The sequence below is a fragment of the Pezoporus wallicus genome, unplaced genomic scaffold, assembly GCF_028554395.1.
Source record: "Pezoporus wallicus isolate ANWC-B61680 ecotype Strahan unplaced genomic scaffold, APGP_CSIRO_Pwel_v1 contig_6787, whole genome shotgun sequence".
Lineage (NCBI taxonomy): Eukaryota > Metazoa > Chordata > Aves > Psittaciformes > Psittacidae > Pezoporus > Pezoporus wallicus.
In genome coordinates, this window is record NW_026636951.1 from 1579097 (window position 1) to 1600375 (window position 21279).

A 21279-nucleotide genomic window follows, 5' to 3' on the forward strand; every position below is an offset into this window, starting at 1 on the left:
GTGCCCCGCGCGCTCCCGCTGATTGGCTGGGCCGTGGGGCGGTGCGTGGTTCAAAGTAACCGGCAGAGCGCGCGCCCCAGCCGAAGTGCGGTAGCGGTTGAGGCGGGTGGTTGGCAGCATCCTCAGCGGTCCCGGTGCATCGCCCTCAGCGCTTCGCATCGCTTTCCCCCCGCCACGCTTGGCGCCGAGGCCTGCCATGGCTTCTTTCGGCTTCCAGGGAGGCGGCAGCAGCAGCAGCAGCAGCTCTAAGAAGGAGGAAAAGGGCAAGAACATCCAAGTGGTGGTGCGGTGCAGGTAGGCGCGGCGGCCCCCCGACCCGGGCGAGCGTTGAGGACCTGCCAGCAGCACGGGTAAACGGGCAGCCGGTGAGGACCCTCCGGAACCTCGGCCTGGAGTGTACGCTGCGCAGCCTCTCGGGGGACCCGCTGTGCTCGGCGGGCCGAGGCCGTCTTCTTGTGAGGGGCTGTAGAGGTGCCGCGCTGCCTGCGGCCCTGACTCCTGCTGCTCAGTGGCCGCTAAGAGAGAGCTGCGGGATGTAGTTTTGACGTGACTTGCTCACTGATACTGGCTCTTAAAGGTTCTTAAAGTATTGCTTGTTAAAAGTGTAATGCTGATAATTGCTTAAGAACAGTGCTCAAAATACTTCTGGAAGTTTTTCCTTTTTTTGTGTGTGTGGTTTGTTTAGGGTTGGGGGGGGATGGGGCGGGGAGTGGTAAAGGGTTTGTTTTCCTCTTTTTTGAGCCAGAGCTGCAGATGTTGGCTTATTGTTGTTAATGCCTTTTGCAATTATCTTCAAGCTTGGACTTTCTATTTTTACAGATACACAATGATAATAGAAATGAAAAGCGATTTTATCTTATTTTTGAAATACTACTAAAAAGCTGCTGAAACCAATGCTATCGAATGGGTGAAAGTGTTGATGTAAATCATTGCAGTTGCAAAAGAAGAATAACGTTATTGAAGCAACTGAGTGTGAAATGCTGTCAGGAGTGATCATTTTCTTTTTCATCTGATTAGTCAGTTCTTCTGGAATAGCCTCACTAAGTATCAGTGCATATTTGAACTAAATACAGTGTATTTTAATTAAATATAATGCTCAATATGTCAGTAGCATCAGGATTGTCCTTGGTATAGTGTTTTGCTTTTGTTGCAACTTGTAGACTGTGTCAACATTCAGTTCTTAACCCTTAAGAACTTTCTAACTCGCCTTTGCTCTTGCCTGTTGTACAGCTTTTCTTTTTTAATAGAGCTTCAATGTGTTTGCACTAGTACATGTTCCTCTCACTTTGCCTTTTTGGTTTCTTTCCTTCACCAGTCAGGTTCTCTTTACCTTACAAATTGGTAGATAGATGCAATTCTATTAATTTTATTTCAGATTTGCTTCTAAAACCTTATGTGTCAGAGCTTTTCAATAATACAATCATAGAATGGTTAGGTTTGGAAAGGATCTTGGGATCATAGAGTTCAAAGCCCCCTGCCGTGGGCAGGGACACCTCACACTAAACCATGTTGCCTAAGGCTCTGTCCAGCCCAGCTAGAACACTGCCAAGGATGAAGCATTCGCAGCTCCCTTGGGCAACCCCAGTGCCTCACAACACTCACAGTAAAGATCTTCTTAGAATCATAGAATAGTTAGGGTTGGAAAGGACCTTAAGATCATCTAGTTCCAACCCCCTGCCATGGGCAGGGACACCTTACACTAAATCATATCACCCAAGGCCTCGTCCAGCCTGTTCTTGAACACTGCCTTATAGCCCCCCTTCAGTTACTGGAAGGTTGCTATGAGGTCTCCATGCAGCCTTCTCTTCTCCAGGCTGAACAGCCCCAACTTTCTCAGCCTGTCTTCATAAGGGAGGTGCTCCAGTCCCTGATCATCCTGCTGGTCACGCTCCTTTTGATGCAGGTTGTGGTTTAGCATATCGTTAAGATGCCTGCATTTGTTTCACTGATGTATATAATTATAGAGCAGAATATATTCATTGTTCAGTCTCCTGTAAATTTAAAAGTCACAAAACCAAAGCTGTAACTTGGCTCTGTGAGTGTGTTTTTAGTGATCATCTGTTGCCACCAGTCTTGCAGTAAAGTGTCTAGTGGTAAGTCTAAAATCTAACGCTTTGGCCTCGGTGCTATGTTGGGGAAGAAATCTTAGCCACAAGAGTCAGGAAACTCGAGATGCTGTGCAATTGTGGTATTTATTTTTTTTTTAACATTATTATTTAAAGAAACAGCATCTGAAGTGCCTCTACTGTCAAAATATTTTAAAGGTTACTAAGGTACTAAGGTTCTGGTATTGCTTACTGTTCTACAATTAGCAGGCCCTATTGGTATTTCTGGTGCTTTGAAGTATTGTCATCAGTGTGAGATGCAGGCTTCATTGCTTGTGTAAATGAAAAAGGAAATTTAAAAATGTAATCAATTGAATTTGCTACTGCCTTAACTTTCATGTGCAACTTTTGCCTTTTTTGAAGGCTCTTGTTTATACAACTATTTGGTATGTTTGATCTTCTACCCCTCCTGCAATTGAACAACATTTTCTAGTGGAAGTTAGCTGTGTAGGCATGTAAATGATCTTAAAAGTATTTATGGACTTGTTGAAAAATATATATGTAAACAAACTAAAAGCTGTAGATTCTTGAGTTGTTCCACAGTGGGTGGAAGAGAAGCAAGGTCTGGAAACTGCCCAATTGCAGCAGTTTTTCCTTAATTATTAAACAAATTAAGTTAAAAGCTTTATGTCCCTTTTACTCAATTACACTATTCTGGATCTTTAAACTGGGTGGCATTACTGCTTTGTCAGTTTATGTTCTTGTTAGCAATCTATATTCTTAACTCCTGTCTTTTAGGCCTTTTAATGCTTCAGAACGTAAAGCAGGCTCCTATCCTGTTGTAGACTGTGATCAAGCAAGAAAGGAAGTTAGTGTCCGCACTGGAGGAGTGACAGATAAGACATCAAGAAAGACTTACACATTTGATATGGTAACTGTTTGTCAAGTTGGGGACTTGTAGAAACAAGTCAATACATTTCTCTGTTATGGTCTGATTACTGTGTGATGCTCTACATTACTGTAAAGATAAATGGGATGGGTTTTCTTTGTCTCAATAGATTTTTGGAGCTCAGGCAAAGCAAATTGATGTATACCGGAGTGTTGTGTGTCCCATTTTGGATGAAGTTATTATGGGCTACAACTGTACAGTGTTTGCGTAAGTAAGCCAATAATAATTATTATAAAGAAATTTTCTTTTAATTTTAGTTTATTGATTACACTTTAACTTTTTTATTCTCACAGTTATGGCCAAACTGGTACCGGTAAGACCTTCACAATGGAAGGGGAACGGTCACCCAATGAGGAATATACTTGGGAAGAGGTATATTTTTGTTCCAGAGACTTCTCTTGTTTATACATTAGTTCAAATATTAGAAACTATAGAAGGATAAGGAAAACCAGAAATTGATGCCTTGCAAATCCTGAAGTTGACTTTCCTGAAATATTTGTAAATTAATAAATGGTCTCATTCATTTATATGAGAATCAAACATTTACATTTTTAATGCATGTACGCAAGTCTTGGTGATCTTTATATGGAAGATTATCTTTGTCCAAGGCATTTTTGCTTATAACAAATTGTGACTATTTAGTTGTAATTCCACCCCCACCCTCAAATCTCTCTCAGTAGATTTATGTATTAAATATTTAACTTACAGGATCCACTGGCAGGTATAATACCCCGTACATTGCATCAAATATTCGAAAAACTGACGGAGAATGGTTCTGAATTTTCTGTGAAAGTCTCTCTTTTGGAAATCTATAATGAGGAGCTTTTTGATCTTCTGAATCCTACTCCTGATGTCGGAGAAAGACTGCAGATGTTTGATGATCCTCGAAACAAGGTTAGTTCTGTCTTCCAAAATTTGTTATCGTAAAGCTTTCAGGATTGTTGAGTTTGAGAGATGTATAATAAGCTTGTATTATTTTCTGACAGCGGGGTGTAATTATTAAAGGCTTGGAAGAAATAACTGTACACAACAAAAATGAAGTCTACCAAATCCTGGAAAGGGGTGCAGCAAAAAGAACTACTGCAGCTACTTACATGAATGCATATTCCAGGTACAAATCCTCACAGTTTCAGAAACTTTTTGTTCTTGTTTTATTAAACAGGATCTTGCTGAAGGAGTAAATGATGTTGAAGCTAGTGCAAACCTGGCATGATCTTGAGATTCTGTATCACAGTTTAGATTGTCAAATGTGCATCAGAAAGCCATATTTACAACTCCCTTATCACATCCTGTAGGGCAATTCTAATAGGTGTGTGAAGGGGCATTATAAAATCTGAATGCTTCTCATCTTAAAAATAGGCAAGCTATTTCTCTCTGTGATTTTCTACACAAGCTTCCTCTTGTTCACAGTTTGCATGCTTTGTTACGAATATGTCCCATGTTAATATGCAGTAGGCAGTAGCCCTGGCATTCCACCTAACTCTAGCTGAGATATAAGTAGCAGAATGTTCTTAATCTGGCATCTAGAATATTGAAATTTAATTAAACCTCAAAGTTAACTCTTTCAAGGCTTTCTATGCCTATGGAAACAAAAAGAACTCTGACATACTCGTAAGTGATATACATTGTATGTTGTATCATGCAATTAATATTCTCTGCAGTAGATACTGTACATCTTCAAAAAGAATGCTGTAGTCCGCTCGAAGTTTGGAAGATATTTAGCTGGCATACCTGTATTGCAGAGATGGGTTGACTTTGTTTTAGCTGTTATAGGTGGCTGGGTTTGTTTGTGTTTTTTTTTTTTGCCAATCCTGTTTACTAAATAAAAACTTGTTGACAGCGTTTGGGACTCTTGCACCACAATTCTGGAAGTTGGACATAAGATTGAAGAGGGTAATGTAGCAATGCAGGCTACTTAATATGATTGCAGTTCATTCAGAATCTAGTAGAGACATCTTGGTCAAAAATATCATCGTGTATTACTAATTTGTCATTCTTAAACTGCAGATGTGATAGCTATGTCACTGAGCAAATAGTCATCCAGTGTTGTAATAAGCAAGGAACACCCTGCCCAAGTCATCATTCTATTTTAAAATAAGCTGAGCACATCTGTGTACTAGTGCAGGGGAATGGGTATTTGGTTACCACAGATTAGAACACAGAACTAATTAAATCTGAAATTACAGGGAATTTAGATAACTTATTCTGCCTGAACTGGTTTTATGCATGGTCAAACTGGTCTAATTTCATGTTTGTGTCTTTCTATATGTCAGCTTCTTATTGTAAAAGCATATTAAAGGAAAACTGAATTCTTTTATAGCCGTTCCCACTCTGTATTTTCTATTACCATCCACATGAAAGAAACAACAATAGATGGAGAAGAACTTGTTAAAATTGGAAAGCTAAACTTGGTAAGAATTTGAACTAAGTGTTGTTGATGACATTCTTAAAATAATCAACTAGAATAATCTGACCTCATTCCCTTGATCTAAGGTGGGCTATGGTCTGTTTTCCAATAAGGGGGAGAAATCATTTTCTGTAATAAGATATGGACTAGTCACTTTGAAAAACATTAGTCCCATTTGACATCCTTCACAACTCATAAGCTGGTTTGTGTGTTGCATTCTGTAACACTGTGGGGTGAGCATTCTTCAGGGTCATTTGAGACAGAAGGATGTCCTTCCTCTTGTCTTTCAGGTTGATCTTGCAGGAAGTGAAAACATTGGTCGATCTGGGGCAGTTGACAAAAGAGCTCGTGAAGCTGGAAATATCAACCAGTCTCTCCTGACTCTAGGAAGAGTTATTACTGCTCTAGTAGAAAGAGCCCCACATATTCCATACAGGGAATCTAAACTCACAAGAATCCTCCAAGATTCTCTTGGAGGACGAACAAAAACATCAATAATTGCCACAGTTTCTCCTGCATCTGTAAATCTTGAGGTAAATATAAGCCTGAAAATCCATTTCTAAAATAGATATTATAGTTTGCTAATGATACAAAAATATTGGTGAACTCCTCATCTTGATATACTGTTACTACATCTGTTTATCACAGGAAACCCTGAGTACGCTAGAATATGCCCACAGAGCAAAGAATATAATGAACAAGCCTGAAGTTAATCAGAAGCTAACAAAAAAAGCTCTTATTAAGGTAAGCTACACATGTATTTCAATCTACAGGTTAGGTTTGATTCTGTTAACATAGATTTTGCTATGAAGGAATAATAGAATTGTGGAGAAGCTGTAACTAGTAGTGGTGCTTTTCTGAGGTAATTTTAATCACTGAACTCCTGTTTTCAAACTGGTATAGCATTAGTCACTTTGCATACACCGAAACTGTTGCAAAGAGTAAAACTGGATAGAGAGGGCTATTACTACTAGCCATGACTCTTGTGTATGGATTATCTATTTACAAGTCAGTGGAGAGCCAGTAAATGGCACTGGATGTTTATTTGTGGGCTTACTGTATTAGCAGCTTCATTCCCTACAGAATGCCTGAATTAAAGTGAAATTGTTAGTAAATATGAATATAAAGTAGTTGACTACTAAAGAAGCAAGGATTCTTATTGTAGGCTGTTATATGTGACCAAGTATGATTGAAGTGGGATGTTTCAATATCTAAATCTATCCAGTGTTATGAATTTAAATGGTGCTATACTGAACTTATTTGTAACAGAAGTGCTGATGCAAAACAGCTACACAGCATTCTTTGTAAAGTATCTTTTAAGATAAATCTTGAAAGCAAAGTAGGAATTCAGACATTTACAAGTGATTGTTCCTTTATGCAGGAATACACTGAAGAGATTGAGCGTCTGAGGCGAGACCTTGCTGCTGCACGAGAAAAAAATGGAGTCTATATTTCTCTTGAAAATTATGAGTATGTCCTTACAATTTCTATAAAGTCTCTAACAACAAATCTCGGATACTGGTACCTATTGTTACACAAATACGCTTTTGGATCTACTTTCACACCAGAAAATTGAAGATAGTAAGGAGAATTTAGCCAACTGGTTTCTTAGACATTAGTTATTATACAGATAGAAGCCTAAAGAGTAGGCTTGCACTAAGGATTTTATTTGTTGCACATATTTTATATGTGTAACTTCCAGTAAGCATAGCTGTGATGCAGCTTTACCCCATGGAGCCATTCTTTCAGTGGAAGCTCATATAGAAGAGTAAACTAGACATAATTTACTTCACTTTGTAAGATGGCTAGCTCACACAGAAAATTTACAATGGAAAATCATTTCAAATCCTTTTTGCATTAGGTGAAAATTACCTGCTTTTCATACAGAAGTTAGCAATACATTTTGAAGTTGCTAAATATGTATTATAAAAACCAGTAGATAAACTTGAAATCAGCTTACTTGACTAATTTGTTTATTTGTTTTAATCCTTGCTTGAGAGCCCTTAATGGAAAGCTAACAGTTCAGGAAGAACAAATTGCAGAGTATATTGACAAAATCAGTGTCATGGAGGAAGAAGTGAAAAGAGTAAGTGACATTTCTCAACTGTGGATTAAATCTGTCAAAAAAGGAAAGAAACCTTTTGGGGAACGAAGGAAAAGGTTGGAGCAAAGAACTTCCTGAAAAGTTTTTGTTCTTAAAGTTCTCTAAATAATCAAGAGTGGAAGCTTCCTAATTCTTTATGTTAGGAAGTTGAAGTATCAAATGCTAGTTGCAGGATGCAATATTTTTATTTAAAAAAAAAAAAACAATGCTCTTTTAATGTCTAGCACTTTAATTTGCTCGGTTGGGTTTTTGGCAAAATATCTGCCTGTAAAAATGGTGTCTCAATTGACGGGTATTTGCTTAAGAGCAAAGAATAAGGGAGAGAGGAGAAGGTGATGAGTTCCCACTAACAAATTACACAGAAAATGAGAGCTTTCTCTTTAAAAGAAATGCAGCTGTTAATTTGCTGAAATACATAACTACTCTGTGTAATCAGCTTTACTAACTCTCTTATTCTATCTTAAGTTTGGTTAGTGGGATTTCTTTTTTTCTCTTACTGTGTTGTAACAACTGCTTGGTATTGTGTTTTGAGTGGGGAAGCAAGAGATTATTACAATGAATATGGTGTTGGTTTGTGCTATCTGTTGTCTAAGACCTCTGAGCCTTATAGCTGAAACTACATTGCTAGATGAAATTTGCCTTCTGGTATTTTGGTGTAATTTGAGAGATAGTTCTGTTGACCTTACAAAATGAGTGTTTCCCTATTGATTTTTGTCTTCTGCTTTAGATCACTGAATTATTCACAGTTAATAAAAATGAGCTCGAACAATGTAAAACAGATCTGCAAATCAAGGAGAAAGAACTGGAAGAAACCCAGAAAGATCTGCAAGAAACAAAGATTCATCTGGCTGAAGAAGAATATGTGGTTTCAGTTTTGGAAAACACTGAACAAAAACTTCATGGCACAGCTAGCAAGGTTGTCACAGTTTGCACCTAACTGTAACAGTAGCTTCCTATGTTTGGGAGATTCGTAGGCTGTTCAAGGAAATAATTTTTGCTAAATCATGATGAGAAAGTGACAAAACCTGAATTTAAGATAGGACAAGTAGGATTAGCTCTCTCTATAAATTATATTATGATGAAAATCTACTTTAGATTGCAGGACTTTGTGGTAATATTGACAGTTGACTGCTAAACACACTGGTTGGTCTGGAGCTAATCTTTCCTTCAGGCCAGGTTGTCATGAGAGTTCCAGTGCTTTGCACTATCTATGTCATGAGCTGTTTTGTGGAATAAGTAGCTTGCTTTACTAGGAACTTATGGCTGGCCCTACAAAAGAGTGAGTTATATATAATCGGGGTAGAAAAACAGCAAAAAGCTTTGCAGAGATGTGTGCAGTAATTTACACTCACTAAATAATGGAAACTGTTGTTTTGTTATGCCTGTATTTTAGGGTATCTACATTTTGATGTTTGTAGATTGCTTGTAATTATCAAAACAGACTTGATGTGGGGAGAGAATGTCCTGCTATTTAAACTGCAAAGTGATAAAACTTTGTATCTTTAGTCAACATGAAAATATCTTTCTACTCCGACTCCTGTAAGGATGGGAGGGGATGCATAGTGTTTTTCATGTGGGTTGTGAGTGTGTAAGAGAAATAGGTACAGAAGTCATTTATGCTGACTATAAAACCAAGAAGCCACTATGTGTTCAAATTCTCAATTATTTATCACAGAATAGTACTGGAAGCCTCTTGCTTGAGTACTATTAAGGAATATATTTACTGTCAAATCTTTCAGAAAAAGTTGAAGTGGTGAGGATTTTTTTTTTTTTACTATTCTGGGATAAATGGTATCTTAAAGGACATACTTAGTATTTAAGAAGCTGTTAATGCTTTAATTTCAAAGAACAAATGGCCTTTACAGGTAACTTCCTTCTGTGTTCTAAGACTACGAATGACGTAACACCAGGATTTAGAAAGGAAATACCTGTCTTTGTAGGGAAATAACTTCTTTAACTTTCTTATATAATATATACTTCTTGTTTAAAGACTGACCAAAATAACTTGAAATTGTAGTTACTTAGTACAGTTCAAGAAACTACAGAAGATGTATCTGGCCTCCATGCAAAACTGGACCGTAAGAAGGTTGTTGATCAACACAATGCTATCGTCCAAAATACATTTGCAGGACAAATGAATGATTTGTTCAACAAAATACAAGATTTAGTTACTGAAAACAGTTTGAAGCAGCAGCAGATGTTGACATCTTACACAAATTTTATAGGTAAGTGCAGTATCTGTATCACTGAGTTTTTGCAACAATAGTCCCAAAGACCATTTCCTAAAATAGATCTGTTTTAGTAAGTGGAAGAGGCTTTATTTTAAGCAATGTAATGATAACAGTTGCATTAGTAATGTAGATTAACAGCCTTTCTGTGCTGTAAGAGTCAATAAGGTGATGAGCAATAAAAGGAATTTCTGTCCGATGGTAGAGCTTATAAAAAATACTTGTAACACTTCTTGATTTCTTTTGTAGGTAACCTCCTGTCTACCAGTTCTTCAGCAGCTAATAGTCTTGCATCAGTTGTATCGGCATCTTTTGCCTCTGTTAAAGAATTGGTGTCTACTGAAGTTTCTCACGTGTCCAAAAAAATAATACAACATGAGAATCTGTCGCTTGATTGTAAAGCTGAACTGCTGAGATTAATTGTTAGTAAATATACATACTCATATATTACTTAAATAGATTAAACTGTTCTCAGTCAAAAGGGGTTCTGTAAATATTGTATAGGGGTTTTTTCTCATGTCCTCTGCCTGTCTCTGCTTCAGTTCCTGGCCATGATTATGTCCTTCCCCATTTCCCCTTGCATGTCACCCCCACAAGCTCCAATGTACTTGTACAGCAAATGCTGTCATAGCAGAGTACATGGATATGTATATGAATAGCTTCTTACAAATGTAGATGAAGGAACAGTCATATCATGCCATACTTTTTTTTTGTTTTTCCTTCCCCCTGCTGCTCCTAGGAGGAACATACATCTGGATTAGGAAGAGCATTAAATAGCTTGACACCAATGTTAGAATTTGTCTTGGGGCTAAACTGTCAGTTTCAGAATAACATGAAGAAATACTCTGTTGTGGTTGACAAGGTAATGTATATATGTTATCTCTTGTCCTCTTATTTTATTTAATTTGCAGATAACAGTGGTTTTTCTGCAGCGTGTCAGAGTGTTTCCAGTTCTGGTCTGGCTTTTGTCGTTTTATCCTGTCCCATGAGTCCTGCCTTTTACCTCTTTCTTTCAGGCTTCTTTTCCACTTCTACATGTGGTGTATTTGTTTATTTCCTATATTGGCAGAACTGCTCATCTAAATGCCACGTAAGAATGGTAACATGGATGCCTAAAACTATATGTAACAAATACCTTTAATATAGTCTCTCCTGTGTTTTAGAAGTCTAAAATAACCAACTCAGAAAAGTTTTAACTCTTATAACCCAATCTCTTCAACAAATAGTGCATGGCTTACCAGCTCTTGCTTCTTGTTCTTGTCTTAACAAGTACCTTGTCTGCGTCTTCCTATTTTTTTTTCTATCTCACATGCCAAATTTTGTGTTTGGAAAAGCCCATACCAAGTTCCAGTATGTCACTTCAGATTGTTCTAAGTGTTACTTTCCACCTTTTATGCACAATATTTTATTAGTGCCTTTAACAATTTCTGTATAAACTATGCTAGGGAAAAGTATCCAGTTCCCACCAACAGACAAATATCTAACTTTAATAAAACCTTCTTTCAAAGATGGAGGGTCATAAAAAGGAAATTGATACCTTCTTTGAAGATCTTTCTCTCACTTTGAAAGAATTACGGGAAGAAACAGCCAGTGTTTTTCTTCAGCTTCAGAATGATTGTGAGAATTTAAAAGAAGAAGTGGAAATGACGAGGTTGGCACATACAAAGGTATCCTTGGAGTTAAAAGAAATTCTAACACCAAATGTGATTGCTTGTTTTGATTTTAAACTCGTTGTAGCAGTAAACTGTTGTACTTGTTTCAGGAGAACTGTTAGGATAGTAAGTTGATGATCTAACTCTTTTCAGCCTTTGATGGGCTGCTTTAAGAAGCTTGTATAGGAAGGTAACAAAAAAAAACATACCATTGCTCTAAGCATGTCCAGTGTATGTGTTTACATGTATTTCCAAAAGCAAAGTGTCTGTATCTTCTCTACAAAAATTGTAAAACAACAAAGCTTTTTATTTGCTGCATTTTTAATAAAGGCATTCAAGTACCTTTTAAGAATGTTGAAAAGTACAGAATAACAGTGAAATGTCTGACACTTTTTCATTAGAATGCAGCTCAGTTGATGCTCTTACTGCAAAGCCAGCTTGACGTTTTTGCTCAGGAGACTCAGAAGAACTTAACTAATGTACTTGCAAAAAATGGAAGCTTGAAGACCACCATCTCCATTGTACAAGAAAATGTTCACCTGTAAGGAGCAGATTACTTCTCATGTATACTGATGTGAGATAAAACTATGTATGAAGAGGACTGCAAAATTAGATGCTCTTCATACCTATATGTTTATAAACTCTTCCGGACAAGACCTCTATGTTAGACCTGAGTTCTGCCACAGAATATAGATCATAGTTCACCTTTCCCCAGAGTAAAAGGTAGCCCTACAAGGCTTTTCCTGAAACTTGTCTCTTGAGTATATTGCAGATAAGAGACCGTGGTTTGGGGAGCAATATGCTAATGAACTGCCCTTGGTATGGCTGGGATCCAGAACTCAGTACCATAAAGGGTTAGCTTGAAGTATAATAGTGCATCTATTACAGCATGCTTCATTCAGTTTCAGGCTGAGTAACTAAGGCCTTGCTGAAATTGTTTTTAGTTTGTGGTTGGGTTTTCTGGGTTTTTGGGTGGGCTTTTCTTAGGGGATTTAACAAACCTACTGCTCAAAGTGCTGCAATTTGTAAATCTGCTAAATAGAGCAACAACATTATAATTAACTGGTTTGATAGAGCTGTGCTACTTCACTGCTGCTGGTCTCAAATATTTCTAAATACAGAAAGTACTAAAATCCACCTTTCAAAATCTCTGAACTCTTACAAACATGTTGTTGCAGGAAAACTACAGACCTTGTCAGCAGTGCAACTTCCAATCACAGCAAATTTATTGCATCTCTGGATAATTTCTCTCAAGACCTCAGGACCATAAATGCTGAAAACAAGATGATGCTGGAAAAATCCACTGACTACTGTTGTCAGCTTCTCACCAATCTCAAAAATGTGTCTCAGGATACTGATAAATGGGGTGAATTTATGACTGCTCAGATAGTCGACCTTACCAATCGGCAGCTATTGCGCTTCAGTGATGAGAACCAGCAACTTGAGTGTTTACAAAAGGTACATATAGTCATTTGTAGCCTAATACAACATTCTGGGAAAAAACTTCTATAGTAGAATTTGTAGGGGGAATGTTTTCACTTATAGGCAGAAAGAAAATGGCAGTGGTGTTTTTTTGGTCACAGCAGATTTATGTTAATTGGTTTAAATAGAGAAATCAGAAGCTTAACTTAAGACTTTGAACTTAAAATGCAAGTAACTTCATAAAATGGTGTTTTGATTAATCCATGTAGCTAACTTCTGCTTGTAATTTGGGAGAGTTTTTACATCTTTTTGGTAGTGCACATCTCTCAATTCTAAAGCTTTATCTACCAATAGTGTCCCTGAAAGATTTGCACAGTTATCAAATACAGATTGTATTCTGGAGGATGCAAATGATTTTATTAGTCAGATGGATTAACATTATGGCAGAAAGCATTCCTTTTAAGTATTTACTAGTTCTGGCCTCTTATCTGAGAGTTTTTCTCTCTCCTTTTTTTATTTTTTAATTTCCATCACAAACTTCACTTACTCTACCTGATTGTTCTAATGGGTACTGAAATAGGCAAATCCAACTTTTTGCTAACTTTCAGAAAGAAAAGCTTGCTTGTTAAAAGTATTTGCAGTCTTAAGACACTCCTGTATCCGTTACACCTACAGAACACTTCAGGCATTTCATTCCAGTGGGAACAGCTGAAAATGTTTTGCCTTACAAATGCATAAAGCTTCTAGTGCTTGTAGGATTTTCGGTTTCACTTGAATATCCTAATCCTGTGCAGGGTTGTACATAGAAGCATGAGAAATCTGATCTGAACCAAATGGCATCATCTTTATTCTTATGAGTAGCTCTCTAAAATGATCATACTTTCTAAGAAACTGAATCTCTTCTGAAGATAGTTCTCAAAATGAGTGTGTAAAACTAGCACTGAAACTTCTCAGTTTGAGGTCTCAGTTGTTTTCGTTTCAAGTCATGTCTTTAATCGTGTACCACATCTTAGAAAAGAGGCCATAACTTTACTGTTAACTTGGTATTACTAGTTGTGCTTTTGACTTGTTTGCAGAAAAATGAAGACAGCTGTGATACAGCCATAGCTGAAATTGACAACTGCATTGGTAGACAAAAAGCTGCTGACCAGAAGGTACTGAATGGCTTTCTGGAGCAGATAAAGGTTGACCAGGAAATATTTCTGAAGGAGAAGCTGGCACTTTATGAGGAAGCAGAGCGTGGACTGACTCAGGTTAATGATTTCCTGCAAGAGGATCTTAAAGTGGATGTTCCAACAGGTATTTAAAGTAGGTTGGGGACAGGATGGTCTTACAGAAAGCAATTTGAGTTGCAGAATTTGTAAGAGAAGGCCAATGGGAGCATACTATTGCTAGCAGCCTGACACCTTTTTTAAGGTGCATGCAAAGAATGATGACTGAACAAAGCATGACTTTGTTAAGTTAATGTAAAATTCAGGAGCTGTAATTAAAGCAGATGCTGAAAGTGTTTAATAGTGCCTTTCATTAGTGTACAATCTTCATTAAAGGGGCAACTCCACAGAGAAAAGACTACATCTATCCAGTCACACTTGTGAGAACAGAACCCCGGGAACTTCTGCTGGAGCAATTAAGGCAAAGACAACTAAAGCTTGATGCTGTCCTGGACAGTGTGACAGAGGTGGAGGATAATGTAGATCAGGTATGTGTGTGAAGGGTAAATAAAGCTCTTCAGTGAGTATTTCACATCTTTAGGATTTTTTTCATGCTGTTGTGGAGAGTTGACTTTGAACCCCAGAGCTGTTGCAGCACTTGTATTTTGCAGGGTACTTGGAGCTACATGTGCTGAGCTTTTTGACAAAAGCAGCATCTTGAAAAATAAGGGGAAACATTAATAATTTAGAGACTTTCATTTCCGTTTTTCAAAAACGGAAGTGCCATGACTTTAATAGGTCTGATCATGCTTAGTACATTAAATACACTTTTCTGAAAACTTCTGCTTTAGGACCTGTTGGAAGAAGAGGAAGGGTTGCAAGAAGCAAGTGAAAGCCTTGCTAGTGACAAATCCTCAGTGGATGCAAACATGTGCTGCCAAGCAAATGGTGGCATTCCCTTTTTCCAGGTAACTTCTACAGATACTCCAAACAGCTGTATTTAAGAATGAAGGAAAATTATCGTTCCATAATAGTGTTGTAATCTAAAGTCACCTACTATAATTTAGTGTACACTAAGAACGTCTCTAAATCCTGTAGAGTTTGCTTTGTTAAACTTGAGATGAAATAACAGATTCTGGTAACAGTTAACACCAGATAAAATAATGCAAGTTTCTGGCAAGCTGGACAGACAGTACTGAGCTGCTCAGCAGATAATCCTGCATGAAAAACACTGTCATAATTTACTAGATATAAACACGTGTGTTAATAGAAAAGTTGAAATTAGATGTGGAGCCTTTTCTTAAAGGCCAGACAGAAATGCTAGCTTTCTTGCTTCTTCTGGGTTTTGAGGGTGGTAGTGATTTTTTTTTTTTTGGGGTGGTAGTGTTTGTTTGGCAGGTTGTGGTTTTCTTTTGTTTTTACCTTCTTTCCTTTTGAGCCTCTTACTTTACCATTGTAACTGTCTATAGCCCTTCTATGTTTGCTTGAGGTGTGTGTGGCGTGTTTACTTGTCTTGGATCCCTTAAAAGAACCTGCTGAACTTCCAGATGTCTACAATACATCTCTTCAGTAAATCTAATATTAGGGATATTTTTCAGGAGTTTTACTAACTTGTTTTCTCAGAACACTATGTAATGCAGTGTACATGAATAAGTAGTCCTTGGGGTTTTCTTGTATTCTCTTAACATTGGACGTTTTGTTTAAATCCCAGCGCAAAAGGAGTCACAGAAAGGATAAAGAGAACAGATCTGCAGCTGCAGTGGAGAGCAAGGTAGAAGATACGACAGAACAGTTTCTTCCCAAATTTAAGCCTCCTTTAAGATCACTGAACTAAGATATACCCACTGCAGATCCCTCTTTTGAAATACTTCATTCTCTATTGAGCCATAACTTTGGTTATTCTCGGTCTCTGTATATAGTGATATATTGATGCAAAGTTGGATCAAAAGATTGACCTGTCAGATGTCCTGCTTTTGTCCCATTTTTATATGCTATAGCTTACAAAGTATTAACAGACTTTTTTTAAAAAACAGGGAAAAGAAATGTGGTGCTGTATGTTAAATAGACTTTTATGTTCTCAAGTAAGGTATCCTTTTCTCAGATTTGAAACAGTAGAAAGGGATGAGGTAAAATGCTTTGTCAGCATTACCAGCTACCATTTTATATTTTGATTAACTGTAAATAGTGTTTTGGTTTTGTACCTGCTTTCTAGTTTGATTCCTGTTTTTATGAAGTAGCTGATTTTGCCTGGGATACCTCAAATAAATCATTGATACTTGGAAAACAAATGTCATAAGCGCCTTCCTCAGAATAAAACAAGCTTACATGACTTTCATTTTATATTACCATGTTTAATTTAGTGAAAACATTAGCATCTATGTCATACATCGTGCGCTGTCAAACAAGGATGGTTCTTTCCTCTGTTTCATAATGGACAATAGCTCTGTTTCAGTGCTTTTTCAGTATATGGAAGTCTCACTGCTAGGTTTGGGGGTTTTTTATTTTCATTTATTTTGAACCCCACTGTTATTATTTTCATCTTAACCTGCAGCTGTGATGGTTGCCTTGCATATGATGTCAACCACAGCTTGTGTATTGTAAACTGGCAGGATTTCTTTTAAGAATTGGATGCTTACAAGAATACATGCAAACTTGGTTACAAATGCAGGTCCTATGTTGTGTAACAGTGAATTTCCAGTAATTGACAGTAACGTCTGACCAGCTGTTCTCATTCTGCTTACCTGAGGATTTGAAAAAGCTTCAAGCTACTGTGTACTAAAAAAAATGCAAATAGGATAATTATGGGAGTGGGGAGAGACACTGGATGGCAGACTTAATTTAAATTGAAGCACCATTCTTAGTTGCCAAATATGATTTAGGAGACTGTAAATTTTTCCATATCTAGCTTGCAGGCTTAGGTTGATGTTTCTTTATGTGGGTGGTCTGTGTGTCTATTTGAGCAGGTATGTCAACCAGCTAGACACTTTGGACACCATGCAGACAGCGCACTGCAGTCCTGTGCTGTCTGAATCTTGCAAATTTAAGAATCAGTTCAAGGGCATACTCCAAGGATCATTTAGAGTATGACCTTGTACTAATTCTCCAAACTGCAGCATGAGATAGACCATTCATCAGTCTGATGCACCCTCATACCTCCTACTATTGTTTCTTTTGCCTCTGTGGGTGAAGTTGATTGTTTTTTCTTAACAGCCTGATACAAGGAGGGGAAAGCATTCATTTCCTTTCAAACTAATAAGAAACACAGAATTTTTGGGGGGTTGGGTATGGTATCTTGGCAAGTAGTTTATATAATAAGTCCTTCTGTCATCGCAAGGGATGTGAAACACTGGAAGCTGTCTCCTTCAGAGATTGTTTGGTATATTGTAAAATTCTGGCACCAGAAATTTAACAGACCTAAGAACTCTCCAGGGCCTAGGATACATTTTCTTCACCACATACTTTTGAACACTAGCTATTACTATGATCTTCCAAGATGCTTCAAGAAATCATTTGGGTAACTAAAATTTAACCAGAAATGTTGATCCCACAGTTGTATTGAAGGGCCTAAGCCAAATAGGAGAGGCTTGTCATCCTTTTATCCTGCTACTCCATTTTCCCTATGGGCTTTCACAGAATCAGTATGAATAAACTGGAACAGCCAGTAACCAGGGAGAGTCATACCCATAAAATCGTGCCAGAATTTGTGCTTCCTAGCTTTAACATCTTTAAGACTGTCTCCTCTACCCTAGCTGTTTGGTTTCCTCTGGTACAGGCACAAGTTGTTTTCCTGATAACCTGGAGACTTAACACCTGTGTGAATTTAATGGCCTCCTTGCATACTTTCTCTTTTTTTCTAAATACCCCTCAGAGTCATGTTTTCTTTCTTTTGCAATACTGGCCAAAAAAAAAAAGGCAGATGGTTGTTTCACTGGTTATGGTGTCACACCAGCAGGAAGAATAGAATGAAAAATCCGGATGCAGAACTCGTCTCAGCTCTGTGTCTCTTCGCCCACTAGATGGCTCTAACACTAAAGCATTAGCCCACGGCTCAAGTACTGGCCTTTAATTGTGACTTAGAAATAAGCATTTTGCCAAGCTTTTTGTCAAGCACCTGTTAAAAGAGCGTGTTTCAAAAGCTAATATTGAATTTATGTTTCCACAAAGATAATTCCTTGTTCAAGCTTGGGCAAGGTATTGTTTTATGAAGAGCAACATTTAACAAAAAGATGATTGACCTACCTCTTGAGCTTTGCTGCAGTGCTAATAGAGGCTTTCAGTAACTAAACTGTTATCCTAATGTGTTCTCTAGGTTCCCCACTCTGTGGGCATTGCCCAGAGTAGAAAGCAATGCCTATTTGTTTTGGTATACTGTATGGTGTATGACTGAGAAAAGAAGGTAAGAAAAAGCAAGAGCTATTTCTTGTATATAGCCACTGGATTCAGAGGTCTAATCCAGAGGGAAGAAATGGCATAGTTTGAATTTGTCTGGTTATAAGGCATCCTTTATAAGAGTAGGAAGCCATTTCCACAGAACAAATAACAAGGTTGTACCCTGACTGAATTAGCATAAGAGAGAGCTGTGGTGGCTGGGGCTGTAGTATGTGGGTGTGTTCTGATGAGTGTTTTCAGATTCTGGATTAGTGGCCAAGTTGGACAGCTCTTGATTTAACAAAAAGCCTGGCTAGGATGAATGTGATGCGGAGAAATGAAATGAGGAAGAACGGGAATTTATGTAAAGGGGGAAATGCAAAGAGGGCAATAAAAGGGCCACAGTAAGCATGGATAAGCAAAGCCACCAGCTTGCTTTTCAAGTGATAAATGAGCAGTTAGGAGGAAATAAGGGAAAGGAAACTTCCTGCTTCCTCCTGGAAATCAGGTTGCTGTGACACTTGCTGTATCAGAGTGGCTGGGGGATGCAATGTTTATTTGACGAGAGAAGACTGGGCTGACTGTCTGCTGTTGATGACTGCTTTTATTTTGGGTATCAGAAGTAATTGTGTGAGACAAGGAGAAGGTGCATAGTTGCTAGGCTCCACATTTCTTTTTTCTGTTAGGTGTCAGTCACCATTGCACTCATCTGTTAAATGGGTAGAGGAAACGAAGCCTGTAACTCTTTGTGGTGATAAAAAAAGTATAAGGAACTGGACAAATAAAGGTTAACATTCCTTTTCCTTAAAAAAGAGATTGAAGGAGAAAAAAGAAAGTCTTAATGTTTCAGAGCATTAAAAACAGTAGAAAAGAAATAAAATTTTAGATATACGATTGGTAAGTATATCCTTTTAAAACAAGTGTTTGCGACCATTTGACTACTCTTTTTTTCTTTCCCTATTAGAACTTACATTTTATGGGGGAGGGCAATGCTCTGTAAATTGCATGCCCACCCACACAGTTACTTTATAAAGTTAAATAATAATAAATCATGATAGGCTTTGCATTAGTAGGCTTTAAGTAATGTAGTATTATAGGTGAGATGTAGACCACCTAGTAGTGTAGGCTGTTCTTATAGGTTGAACACAAACTATCTACAGCAGTATTGCTATGCTCAACCTTGAAAATGTTAAAGGTATGAACAGTGAAGTGAATGTTTAAATCCCAGTGTTCAGAACACTTATAAAATAATTTTTGGTTCCTAGTAAAGGGTCTAGCTACCAGAAGGAGGGCACATTATAGCTACGCAAGTACTCTTCAGGTAAAAAGTCTCTTGTCAGTGAAGAAGTTAGAAACAAGCTACCATTTTTATGAGTTCTGAAAATTGTTCCAGATTTCTCAGATTTTATGAGACGATTATCAGTTTTCAGGTGGCACAAAGTTAGGGTTTGTAAAATACTGATAATTAATGGGATTTTTTCTTTTTTTTCTACAAAATATTAGATCTGTATAAGAGTTAACTTTCTTAATTATACTTCAAATGTTCTTGTGACTCTTGGTCTGTTCGTAACCTAAACATTGTAAATCAAATAATAAGACACAATGACTGAAACTTTGCATTTTCTTTATTAAAAAATAAAAAAGTAGAAAATAAACAGAAATTTTATGTAAAAGCATATTAGATTTTTCTGATCTTTCCAGATGTAATCATCTATAATTTTTTATTACGTATATATACGTATATATATATGAGGGTTTGACTCATTTTATTCTGGCAGTGTCCAGAGCACTGAAGCTAATAGGTGAAGATTTGTTTTCATGGGATAAGGAATTGTATTTTCATTGGAAGAAGTTAATTTTTAAAAATACCTCCTTTTTTTTTTCTTTTTCCCCTAATTAGCAGTTTTGCACAGTGACAAATAATTAGTGGGAAAGAAAATTTGCTTTTTTTAGCATTTATGACAAATGCTAAACCAAACAAATGAAATGCATAGTAAGATGCTTCTCCCTTGCTATTCAGGTAATAGTAATGAATGCTGGTTCTCAGAGCACAGATATCCTCACTACACAAGTCCTGTCTTACAAGGGGCTAATTCTCTCTCAGTCACTTTAGTATAAATCAAGTAATAAGGTGAAGGATCACATTTGCTGTTGAGTTGATAATGATGCTTAAAACCCAAAAAATAATGTAAGGCCCCATTTGGTCTCTGTGGCCAAAAGATTTCATGGCATTTAGAAGGGTTTGTCTAGGCAGGCCTGGAAGTTGTTTTCATCCCTAATTCTGTATGTTCTTTCACAGGTGCTTCAAGCACACCTACTTCCCCCACTTTGTAAAATGACTTTTGGGTGTTTTGGGATAGGTATGATGTTGTTCTGCTGTTAAAAGACTAGATCCTATGTCAGCTGAAGCTGGCACTGATTTCAGTGGCCACTGTATGATGCCACTTTCCTTAAGCATAATGTTTATCATAGGAAGAGGAACCTTTTAAATCTCCCAAAGATGGCACAGATACCCCCTGCATTCTGGAACATAACTTCATGCTGTCTCTGAGCACCACTACTATTTGGAAATAGAAACTTATAAACATGTTTCTGAGGGAGTAAATCCCTTGGTGTTTTGTGTGCTTTTTTTGTTGTTTCTTGTTTGATTGGTTGGTTGGTTTTGTTGGTTTGGGTTTGTTGTTTTTTTTTGTCAGAGCAGAGCTTAAGTAATCCCTGTCATATGTAAAGACTGGTTGGGGAAATTGTTTTTTCACATTTCAATTAGCTTCCCCTAACACTCAAACCTAAACATAAGCAGCATTATCATTATGTTCAGAAGGTAAAGGAAACAACAAAGTAAATCACTTATCACTTGTTGCAGCCACCATCTTGTATGGCTTAATTAAATATGACATTACTTTCAAAACCATTCAGCTATAGATATATATTTAAATGGTTGTAACATAATAAT

General features: G+C 37.4%; 1 protein-coding gene across 2 annotated transcripts; it reads left to right on the forward strand.

Moving 5' to 3' along the window:
* Positions 1 to 136: 136 nt before the first annotated feature.
* Positions 137 to 16287, forward strand: KIF11 (kinesin family member 11). Of its 2 annotated transcripts, XM_057402311.1 has the most exons (22): positions 137 to 294; positions 2844 to 2976; positions 3104 to 3201; positions 3288 to 3366; positions 3703 to 3888; positions 3981 to 4105; positions 5315 to 5405; positions 5692 to 5934; positions 6050 to 6145; positions 6783 to 6871; positions 7400 to 7487; positions 8233 to 8421; positions 9523 to 9730; positions 9983 to 10155; positions 10473 to 10595; positions 11242 to 11400; positions 11787 to 11926; positions 12564 to 12843; positions 13884 to 14106; positions 14355 to 14506; positions 14810 to 14926; positions 15670 to 16287. In XM_057402311.1, the coding sequence occupies exons 1-22, from the start codon at positions 197 to 199 to the stop codon at positions 15790 to 15792; spliced, it is 3213 nt and encodes a 1070-aa protein (XP_057258294.1). In that variant the 5' UTR covers positions 137 to 196; the 3' UTR covers positions 15793 to 16287. The 2 variants fall into 2 exon arrangements, with proteins under 2 accessions (XP_057258294.1, XP_057258295.1); XM_057402312.1 differs by lacking the exon at positions 5692 to 5934.
* The last annotated feature ends 4992 nt before the right edge of the window (positions 16288 to 21279 follow it).

Coding starts and splice junctions, on each gene's coding strand:
- KIF11 (XM_057402311.1), top strand. CDS start 197: ATGGCTTCTTTCGGCTTCCAGGGAGGCGGCAGCAGCAGCAGCAGCAGC. Junction 3,889..3,980: donor TTGATGATCCTCGAAACAAG/GTTAGTTCTGTC, acceptor ATTTTCTGACAG/CGGGGTGTAATTATTAAAGG. Junction 7,488..8,232: donor TGGAGGAAGAAGTGAAAAGA/GTAAGTGACATT, acceptor CTTCTGCTTTAG/ATCACTGAATTATTCACAGT.